The sequence below is a fragment of the Sminthopsis crassicaudata genome, chromosome 5 (assembly GCF_048593235.1).
Source record: "Sminthopsis crassicaudata isolate SCR6 chromosome 5, ASM4859323v1, whole genome shotgun sequence".
In the NCBI taxonomy this organism is placed as follows: domain Eukaryota; kingdom Metazoa; phylum Chordata; class Mammalia; order Dasyuromorphia; family Dasyuridae; genus Sminthopsis; species Sminthopsis crassicaudata.
In genome coordinates, this window is record NC_133621.1 from 226,762,372 (window position 1) to 226,773,879 (window position 11,508).

General features: G+C 45.1%; 1 protein-coding gene across 1 annotated transcript; it reads right to left on the reverse strand.

Moving 5' to 3' along the window:
* Positions 1-4,885: 4,885 nt before the first annotated feature.
* On the reverse strand, positions 4,886-11,052 carry HOXC13 (homeobox C13). Its single transcript, XM_074267436.1, has 2 exons — positions 10,281-11,052; positions 4,886-5,142 (listed from the first exon to the last, which is right to left on the reverse strand). Exons 1-2 carry the CDS (start codon positions 11,050-11,052, stop codon positions 4,886-4,888), a joined length of 1,029 nt encoding a protein of 342 aa, XP_074123537.1.
* Positions 11,053-11,508: the final 456 nt, after the last annotated feature.

Genomic DNA, 11,508 nt, shown 5'->3' on the forward strand with positions numbered 1-11,508 from the left:
ACTTCTGAAGCCTCCAGTCCTCCCTCCCAAGTGTCTCCAAGTGCCTAGACATTGTGGTCAACAGACACATCTGTCTGAACTTTGCTCTATGTGGTGAGGGGAGAGGGAGGAGCTCAGTACTAAACTAGGGATGTGGGGCGGGGTCCTGGACAATAATATTGGGGGTCTGTCGCCTTTCTCTCCCTAACTTCCTCTTTCACAGAGCTTAGGAATTAATTTCACACAGGACCTGACTCTTGGGCAGAGAAGAGAGCCCAATATATAGGGGAAGACTGGGAAGATTACTGTGAGCCTCGGACACAGGCTTTGCTCCCTTTGAATTGAATGTCACTGAAGTCTTCCTTCCCTACCCTTGAACCTGCCTTTAGCAGCAAATACATCAGCAAGATGGCCACTGGAGAGAGTAGGGTGGAGGAGAGAGTGACCAAGAAGGGGACAAACTCATGGAAAATGTCGTGGACTTGATCGACTCAAGGTGTGTTCATCTATTTCCCTTTGCAGGAGATCTCTACGCACTCTGCCCTAAATCCCGCATCCTGCGGTGGAGTGAGGGATGCCCGACTTTTCCAGGAATGCCCCTTCTTTGTCCTGGAATCATTCTCAAGGAGGCTAATCATAGAGGATAAAGGAATGCTCTCAGATATGGGAAGAACAATAGAGGCCGAAGCTGAGAGCATCTGGAATTTGAAGAGTTAGGAATTTAAAAAAAAAAAAAAAAAAGGGAGGGGATGAGTAGGATCCTAATTTTCTAGATTTTCCCCTACCTTGATATTTTTATGTGACTACATACATTACATTTTTTCAGATACAGTCTTTTTTATTTCACACAACTCACAGTCTACCTTTAGTAGACTCTCGAGTACACTTACCCACACCAAATATTTACTCTTAGCCACACCGTCATACACAAAAGCTATAGCACAAATTTGGAAACTTTCTGAGAGAGGGAAAAGTACTTGTGGATGTAATTTAGAAGAAAATATAAGTATTCGTTCATACATTCACTTCAGGCACACACGGAAACTTACATGTCTACAGGGCACTCAGGTATGAATCAAATGAAGAAAGAATACTGGTTTAGTGATACACACTCCTGATAGTCACGTAAGAACATTTGTATGAATTTACACTTAAATATGTAAATTACCCAACAATAACACATACGCTCGTCGGAGAAGAAGTGTTTTTCTACTTCCTCTCATAACACTATGCAGTTCCAAACAAACATTTTTCACAAAGCACCAGTCCTACGTGTTTTGGTCTGTTTGTCTCCCAGTCATGCATACATTCACACATCTACTTCCTAAATTACCTATTGTACATCTTGGGAGGAAAGTTATGGTGCAAAATCATCCAAACGAAGGAGCCAAATAAGATTTTTCCATTGCCTTCCCACCTTCTCCCCATACAGTCCCATTAATATACATTTGTGGAGGAAGGGGACACAGCCTCTTTGAATAACTTCAAAACTCCAATGAACCCGTCTGTCTCTTCTAAACTAAAAGTCTCAATTTGTGGTTCCCTAACCCTCTACAGGGGCTACAGTATGGGCTCTGGCTATACTTGTATTTGATGGAACTCTTCTGCTGGAACTAGAGACTACTTGTTCCACAGATTCTCAATTTGCTGGTTTGCTGTTCTATCCTCTCACAAATCCCTCTACTCTATCTTCAATACCTTTCTTGAAAAAGAAAATGAGAGCATTCTCGGAGTATTGGAGAGCCTCATAGAATACTCTCTTCCAGGGCTTAAGACCTCACAAGCCTCTCCAACTCCCCATTGGAGTCACTTGCTCCTTTCCCCCAACCATCTCTACCTTCAAAGTAGAACAAAATGATTTCTGGATGAAGAGGTAGGCTGGTATTATAGTATAGTAAGAATAAACTCTCTCCCTGGGGGAGCGTGCTTTTAGTTCTATAATTCCTCAGTTTATTTAGACTAGCAAAGAGCTAGTTCCGAATCCTTCGGAAAGTTGAGACTACTTAGACAACGCCGACCGGATTGGGGGGAAAGGAGCGTGCTGAAAGTAAAAAGGAGAAAAATAATTCTGTTGGTCTTTCGGATGTCTGCTTGGGGGTTGAGGCTGGGGATAAAAGAATCTTGTTACCCCCGACACGTTTATTTAAATTGAACTGGAAAAAGCTTGAGGCACCCGGCAATCAATGAGGAGTCAAGTCAACTTCTCCGATTTCCAACCCGTTGCCTCAGGTCTTTCTGTGTCTCAGGAGAAAAGAAAATATTATATATAAATAAAAATTGCCGCAATAAAGATTTAATCTGAGATAACATTGTTTTAGGCTATATTGCTTTTTAAAAGTCTCTTAACCTGACAACTTAACGATCTCATTAACTCTGCTAGATGGGAGATAGGACCTGAACGAGACCAGGGAAACAAATTAGCAGCCACGTCTACACAGGTAAAGAGGAGTGGGTTGATCCAGCCGTTTGGTCCCCTGATTCCTCTCCCTTCAAGATTCTACAGGGAAAAAATGGGATAGATTTTTACCAGCTTTTGAGTTCTGAAGGAGTCCAATGGCTAGGGGTCTCAAAAGTCCTCTCACTGCTGTTGGTTCCACTTAGTTCTGGAGGGTGTGGACTGGAGAGGGAGATCTGTGATATTTCCAGAAAGAAATCCTGCTCTGTTTGTCAGACACTGGCCTCCTCCCTACCCTCTTTGGAGCTATACTCAATTGAAAGAGAAAACCTGTAGGAATGGGGATTGTCGATAGTTTCATGACCTCAGTTGACGAGGATTGCCTTCTGACAGCCATATAATCCCAAATGGAATATTTGCCTTCTCCCTCACCCTGGAGAAAAACTCTATCCGAACTAGTTTAGTTGCCCCATCTACATCCAAGGTGAAATATTCTTTTCATAACCACTCATTTGATCACTTAAGATTCCTGGGCTTTTATCATCCCACAAAGCCATCATATTGTACTCAAAACTGCTTCAACACATATCATGCTCCCATGATATCTTTTCCCTGGCTTACTCTCCAATTTCTAATCTTAGAAACTGTGTCTACATAGCCACAATAGCCTAGATTATTGTTCATAAAGGAAATATAGGGTTAGGCCCTATTCAGTCAAATGCGCTGCCAATTGGGCTCCAATGAAACCAGTCTTCTGTCTTTGTACTGTGTGGATGTTGCAGTGATAGGGAAGAGCCTTCAGTGACATTAATGAGACATCACAGGATTTTTAAGGAATCTGAGAAATGAGGTCAAGGCCAAAAAAAAAGATATTTTATTTTAAAAACAGGTTTGTTGTTATTTTTTCTTTTTTGCATTCAGTACATTGTCATTCAGACACCACGATACTATATACAGATACAAGACATTTAAAAAAAAAAGAGAGAGAGAAAGAGATTTTTAGAGTGACATTTCCAAAGAACACTGTTTTGTGAGGTGCTAGTGAAGGGTGGGAGAAAAGTGGGGAAAAGTCTGGAACCCCAACAGCCCAGAGCTGATCATCATAGAAAGGATTATTAAGACATGTCTACTTTGTCCCAGAAAGCAGGGTTAATTCAATCCCCCTCTAAGAAAACTGATTTTGCTTGAAGAATCTGGATCTTGGAGGAGATCAAGGAAAGTGTAGGGGGCCAAAATGATTTGGATCAGAAATGGTTTTCTTGGGGGTGAAAAGCATCCTGAACTCTCTAGACAAAGAGGAAAGGAAACCTCTGGTGCATGAAATTCTTTTTTGTTTACTTTTAAGTGAAATTTGTATTTTTTCCTTTAAGATAAAATGAATTCCTAGCCCCCCCCCCATTCTCAATGAGAAATAAACATGTTAGCAGCTTGGGTATCTTTCTGTTTTTCTTGAACTTCTAGCAGAGTGAGAAGAGAATGCATTGGGTGTAGCCTAACACAGGCTTGGGACAAGAGTGGTGGGGTAATCCAGGACTGGGGCCTTAACATCTGAAGGTCTTACAGATTGGGATTTTTGAGGGAGCCACAGAAGCAGGATGAGGCCACAAGGGGGTAGGGTTTGAAACTTGGGAAGGAAGAATATAGTACATAGATACAAAAGGCAGATCCAGGCACTGGGTCTTGGACTCCCCCTACTTCCCAGGCCAATTCATAATTATTATTAATGTTAATATGACTTTTAAAATACACACACAGTTGTTGGGATACCTTTCTAAACAATCACCCAACAAGAAGTGGTGAAGATCTAAGAGGGGAAAGTTAGCCCTCTACATCCTGCCCCACAAGCCTTCATTAAGGGGAGTCTATATTGCTCCCAGAAATATGGGGGCAGAGTCAAAAACCTGGATTTTACTGGAATGATACTATAAACTTCATCTCTACCTTCCATATATTTTGCTGGGGTCTGGAAGTGAGGGTCTATTTATGAATGGCTGGGAAGGAAGACGCAATGAGGAAAAGGAGGACAATGGAGGTTCAGCCTTCTTCTTGAAGATTGTACCTAAACTGTTCCCCAGCCACTGACTGGAATCCAGCCCCCCAAACCTATACGAGCCCAAATATTCTGGATCCAAAGTTCTACTTTTCACCTGGAACAGTATTGAGGTGGAGAAAGAAGGATGTGTACATCCCCTCTCTGCACCCATTGCCAGGGTCCTTCTTTCTTTTCTTCCTTCCTTCCTTCCTTCCTTCCTTCCTTCCTTCCTTCCTTCCTTCCTTCCTTCCTTCCTTCCTTCCTTCCTTCCTTCCTTCCTTCCTTCCTTCCTTCCTTCCTTCCTTCCATTCATCCTTCTTTCCATTCATCCTTCCCCTCTTTCTCCACATTAATATTACTTATTAGTATTAATATTAAATAATCGGTTCACCGGCGAAGTGTCCATCGGTGGGCTCTTTTTATGGTACAAAGCGGGATATAAATAGGTGGGGAGGCACAGGGGGCTCAGAGCTCCAAGGTCAGGTAGAGTGGAGATGGGGTGCCTTAGCTTTGCTGACCACCTTCTTCTCTTTGACTCGGCGGTTTTGGAACCAGATGGTGACTTGGCGTTCTGAGAGGTTGGTGGTGGCTGAGATCCGCCGCCTCTTCTCTTTGGTAATGAACTTGCTGGCCGCATACTCCTTCTCAAGTTCCTTCAGCTGAACCTTGGTATAGGGCACTCGCTTCTTTCGGCCCCTTCGGTAGCTGCTGACCTCGGGCTGCAGGGGGACTACGTCTGGAGAGAAACACGGGAGAGAATCTGTAAGATGAAGTCAACACCCAAGATTTACCTCCTCCCTGGTGGGAAATGGCTGAGGTATAGGAGTTAGGAACTTGAGGATTGGGACAAAGTCTCTCCAAAGATGTAGCTCTCTTAATAATGGGGTAATTCAGCAGGGCTTTCCCCTTCCCTAATTTTGGGTTAAGTGAACTGAGTAATTCAACTGCTCTCTCCTAGCCCATTACACCTCAATTATTTGAATAATTCAACCCCCCCAATTCACTTTAGCTTTTATTATGTGGGTAATTCAAGTTTTTTAACTCATGAGTTTATCTCAAGGAACTAGAAAATTCATGCCCCAAACCTGACACATTTTTGCCTCATTCTGACAAATAAAACAGAAGTCTTGATGTTTTCTTTGATTTTATGTGGGGAAAGGGAGGACAAAGGAAAAGGTAAAAGCTGGGGGGAAGAAAGAAGGGGAAACTCCATTATTGCATTGCCCCTTCTAGATTAGGCCTTCCTACTCCTGCCTTAAAACTGAAATAATGATGGGGAAAATTCATTTTTGCCTTTTCCTCCTGCTCTTGGGTACTTTTTATTAAGCAGGTACAGTTAGCAAGAGGAAATAAAGCAAACCATTGAAGAGGAACACAATCCTTTCTCTAATGGTGGTCCACAAACTGGTCTTGGGTAAGAAAGTCCCAGCTGTGGCATCCCATGAGTGGCTTTCTCTGAGTAGGTTTCCCTGGGCACAGACATGCTCTCCCCACTCACCACGTGTCTTCAATGGCTTTCCTGAGTCAGAAGAAGCTCCCTAACCCATTCTGTTGGGTAAGACAGAGGAACAGCTCTTTCTTCAAGTTTTTGCTTCTTAAAGATCCAAACTTTGTTTCTAACTCCCTACAGACCATTAAAGAAGTGCTGGCTTCTTTTTAAGGCACCCTAACTCAATCTCCTTTTCTTTCGAAGTTTGAGAGACTCCATGTCTACACACACACACACACACACACACACACACACACACACACACACACACACTTCTTTCCATTCTCCAAATATTCCCTTTCTTCAAGCTCACCATACCAAATCACCTCACCCCATCCACATCCCACAGCCCTTCAACAAGCCTTAAAGATCTTCCAATAAGAAATAGAAAATTGGGGCAATCATTCAGGTCCTCTAATCTCCCCCAAATAATCAAAAATAACCCTTCAATTTTTGCATTCAATTTTGTGGATATTTCAGGATGAATTGGGTTGTAAAATAGATAGATCAGGAAGGGAAGGTACCTCCACTCTCTCTATTGCCCATGTAGATAGATTTCAGGAATGTAGGCAAAAAGTTCTGGTAAGAAGAATAGGACATGAAAAGTTCCACAGGAGAACAGGCTCTTACTCTGTTCACTAAGGCACATTCCCAGTCCCACAAACCCTTGTCTGTAGTCACTTAAGCCCTATGTATTACAGGGACTAGATGGTTACTGTAGGATATTAAGACCTAAAATATTAAGAAAAATAATCCCTGGAAAGGAAAAAATGGGAAGTAAAGAGTAGACTATCAAAAGGACATGATTTAGCTGTCTACATAACTCCAATTTCAGTACATTGCTGAACAACTTGGAAAACATACATCTAACATATCTTTTTCTTTACATCAGCTGACTTGCTTAATTTAATGAGTTGTTTCCCCTATGAATAACCATCTCCATCTTGAGATTCACAACGTTAGTATCGCTGACTCTATGATCGGAGAAACTGGCTTAGGAACTCATCTACGCATTGCTATGTTGAAGAAGGGGAGTATTTTGTGTCTGTAGATTAGCTAAATAATTATTCACAAATAATTATAACAAACTTTCTACTTAGCTTGGAGCAGCCCATTCTTTTATGTGTTATAGCTACCTTTTGAGAGATTTTTGTGAAAGAAGCAGTTGGATGGAAGGTTGTCTTTTTTAAACACAATGGATTGATTTGGTCTCCACAGAAAACAGCCCTTTTTCCCGCTTCCTGTAAAAAGCTCCTTCTTCATTTCAATTGGGCTCTTTAGAAACTAAGATGATTTGCAGATGGAGAAATGGGGAGACTTCTGGTAATGGGAGCCCCAGAGTTGTGTCTCCTCCCCACAAAGCAAAAAGTCGGCAAATCTGGCGTCACTCCAGTTAATTCTAAGACCAAGCCAAAGTATTCATGCCCTCCTCCAAAATCCAGTTGGCAGCCTGAACTATGCGGTTTGTGGATCAAATGAGCGAATTCTCCAGTCTTCACTGGACTCAACGCTAAAAACAAAAGCTGTTCATATCTTTGTGTACCCTCATCCCACACCCCCAACATTCTCAGTTCACCAAAATACAATATAGTCCCAGACACACGTGTCTCACTCTGGGCATGTTTTGTCCCGGGTCCCACATTCTCAGTGGTATCAGGACTTTGGTCACTAGAGACTGAAGTATTTGTCAGTGGGATCTTTCTCAAGTACATCCGGGAGTCCAACATTTCCACTTTCCTCTGTTTCTCCCCTCTCCCCTCCCCTTATAGTTTCTCTTTTCCCATTCTCTCTACTCTTCTTTTTTTCTTTTTCAAAGACACTTTCTTCAGTGTCTTCTCTTCTCCCCTCATTTCCTTCTTTTCTTCTGCTTCTTTTCTTTCCCCTCCTCTTCTTTTCCTTCTCTTTACACTTCCTCCCTCTCCTCCTTTTCCTCTCCTCTCTTGCCTCTCTTTCCCTCCGGATCTCTCAGCAAATGTTGCCTTTCTACACGAGTAGAGAATTTTTTTTTTTTTAAATCATTAGGAAACGTACCCTCCCCCCAATTATCTGTCTTTTTTTTTTTTTTTTTTTTTTTTTTTTTAACTAATCATCTACTGTTCTCTACCTCATTCTATGTACGGAGATCAATTTCTATTCAATCAGAAATACATAAGACAGACAATCTTGTATATACCTAAATAGAGGTTAAACAAACAACACTCTCGATTAGTAACCTTAAAATTCTGGTTCTTCTATAGGATTTTTAAAGTCTAAAGACCTGGGGCAAAAGATGGAGATACATTTAAAGATAAAAATGCGTTTGAATTAAATCTACTTTATCTCCTTTTGTACTAATTCGCCACGAATTCAGTTATCTATATGTACGAACGCACTATATATGCATATATGTCGATATATACACATATACACAAAACATGTACATACATGTATGCACATATGACATGCAGGTATAATATATAGCTATATACATGTAGCTGCTGAGACACTGAATTTTATATGTTATATATCAAACATTTAGTAAATCTTATTGTCTTATTTTGTCTTAATTTTGCTTAGTTTTTAAAAAAAGATTTAAAGCTTTATTTTTCAGAACTTTTCATCTGCAAACTTAGTCTCCCTGCAACTCCAAAATACCACATCGCCCTAGGCCCCTTAGTCCCCTATGCTGTCTCTAACTCTTTTGCCTTACCAATGCCTATCTTCTGCCTGCTGTCTAGACATTGGGAAAGAATGGCACAGTGCCCCTTATTCTGGCCTGTTCCTAGAGTGCTCAAGGAGTTCCCCCTCCACCCGTTCCTTGTTGGGAGCTACTTATTTCCAAATAAGCTCTACTTGATTAGATAGGTGATGGAAGGAGCAGGGTCTGCAGATGCAGGATTATTGGGACACAAGTTCATATGTATGTATGTATGTGTTGAATCCTAAAAACAGAGGCTGAGTGTAGCCTGTCCAGGAAGACATATCCATTATAGGATATGTATCCTTTAATAGAACTAAAAATGAAATTTATTCGGTATGGTCCATTGTGTGCACTCCGATTTAGGTCTCTACAATATGGAGCTCACTTTTTTATTCCAATCCAGTGTACCGAGGATTCTCAGGCCCAACCCTGGAGAGGACTTTTATTCTTTATTCTGTACCTCTAGCATGGGAGATCATAGGTAGTGATCCTAGAGGGAGAATGGTTGTACCCCGCTCTGAATTGGCGTCCCCTTCCCCCCCCCTTCAGTAAGGGTTTATAGTGCCTCTATAGCTCTCATGCCAGTTGCTCAGATTTCTCTTTCTAGGCATAGGAGAAGCTAAGAGGACGAACGAAGACAAGTTCTCTCATCCGCCCTTGATGTCCCCAGATCTGCCTTTCACTCTTTACGATAGGGCAGAATCTCCTCTATTAGGAGGCACATACTTCACCCCACACCTTCTTTCCTCTCGACTTTTCTTCCTATGGGGTGGGAGATAGTTACTACCGAATGATTCCCTCCTCTAGGAACATCGCTTTTGGTCCGCCCCAGGTGGAAAATGAACGCATCCAAAAGCACAATGAAAGAGGTGGCAGAAGATCCATGTCTTTTTATCTTCTCTCCTGCCCTATACAAGCAGACACAGTATTTTGTCTATTCCCTCCACCCTCAGCCTAGGGATTTGTTCTTCTAGTTCTGTGCCTTTCGATGTTGGGGATACCTTCCCCAGAATTCTCTCCATGGTCTTTGAATCAAGAGGTCCAGGCATGCTCCCTCTGTTTTTCAGTTCGTTTTGGGAAGAGAAAGTTAATCAGATTTGAGCTTCAAAAATTAGGAAAAGGATACGCAAGGGCGTTATAGCTACAAGGTTCGCAACAATTAGAATAATTAAGAAAAAAAAAAAAAAAAAGGAGTCCTATGGCTAAAATGTAACCAAACCATCTGACTAATTCAGGGTCTTTAAGGAACCTGAGTGGTGCCCGAAATACCTGGGCAATTCGGTTGGAGGAGGATATTTTAAAATCCTGCGTAGCATTATCTTTTTAATGTTGCTGTTTGTTTTGGGTTTCGGCTTTATAAATCGGGCCAATTGTGTGTCTGGGCCTGGGAGTGTGAAGGGCGCCGAAGCCGGTGTTCTCTGGGCGCTGGAAGCCCGGGGAGCCAGGCGCTCGGGCGCCTGCTATTGCTTCACTTTCGGCGGGGCAGCTCAAGGGAACGTGTCGGAGCAGATTTCCTTCAGCGGCGCATTCCTCAACCCAGCTCGCCCGGCCGGCTCCCTCAGCAGCCGGGCGCGCCGGGGCCAGACAGCGGGGGTGGCTGGGGTGCGGAGCCCCAGGGTGTGTGTGAAGGGGGGGTTGAGGGGTGGGAAGCGGGAAATGGCGATGAGGATGGGGGTGTGAGTGTCGCTGCAGAAAAGCCCCTTACCTGGAAAAGGAGACTTCCAGAGGTGGGCTGACTGCGACTGCTCCTTGGAGCAGTACACCTGACTGTCCCAGCCGTTGGAGAGCGCCCAGTGCTGGTAACCCTCGACGGGGATGAGGGCGTCGTGGCGGGGCTCAGGATGCCCGCTGATGCCCGGCACTACGGACACGTCCAAGTAGCCGGGCATTGCTTGGTAGGAGCTGGCGAAGCTGGGATAAAAAGCGAACTCCTTGGCCCTGGAGGATAAGTCGTCGCCCGGCAAGGCCCCCGACGGCTCGGGATACTTGTCCCCGGGGTGGTAGGCGCAGGGTTTCTGCTGCAAGTTCACGTTGTGGGATAGGCGGCAGCCGTAGTAGCTGCCCCCGAAGGGGTAGCCGTAGCCTAGGGTAGCGCTGGACGAGGTGGGGGGCGCCGGTGGCGGGGGGCATTGGCGGGCCGCCTCTGGGGCGGGGATGTCCGTGTAGACGGCGCCCTGAGGGGCGCCCAGGGAAGCCGGGGGCCGGCCCAGAACCGGGTGGGTGAGCAGGTCCCGGCAGTGGCTGGAGGGGCAGCTACCGCCCAGTCCGTCCATGATCGGGGCTTTGCCGGGGCTGGCTCCGCTGCAGCTTCCCCCCCCTCCGCCTCCTCCTCCGCCGCCGCCGCCGCCTCCTCCGCCTCCCTCGCCTCCTCCGCCGCCGGCGCCGCCTCCTCCTCCGCTGCTCTCAGCCGAACTGTCCTCATAGACGTACATAAGGCTTTCCGGCCAGCGCGGGTGCAGGAGCAGCGAAGTCGTCATGACATGATCTGCTCGAGCTTTTTAAAAACTCCACTTGCCAGAGGGAGAGAGCGAGGGAGAGAGCGAGGGAGACACCTCGCTCCCCTTTTTCCCCCTCCCCCCTCCTCTCTCCTCCCCCTCCTCCTCCTCCTCTCCTCCCTCCCCCCCCCCTCAAACTAGGTCCTGGCGCATGCGCCTCACTCTCCTTCCCCGCTTCATTAAGAAATACGCTCGCACGAAATAACTCCCCTTTTCCTCCCTGCCTGCTACCACGTGACTTTGTCCTCGCACGTGATACCCAGTCCAGGTCTCCTGGGTTCTCCGCCCCGTTCGAGGGGAGGGGGGAGGAAAGGTACAGCCCGGTGCCGATTGGCTCGTTGGAAGGGGGGTGGGGAAATTTAAATAGCTGAGGCTACGCCCCTTGGAGGGCCTGGAAAAAGGGGGGCACGATGGGGGGCGAAGGGGAGCGGGCACTAT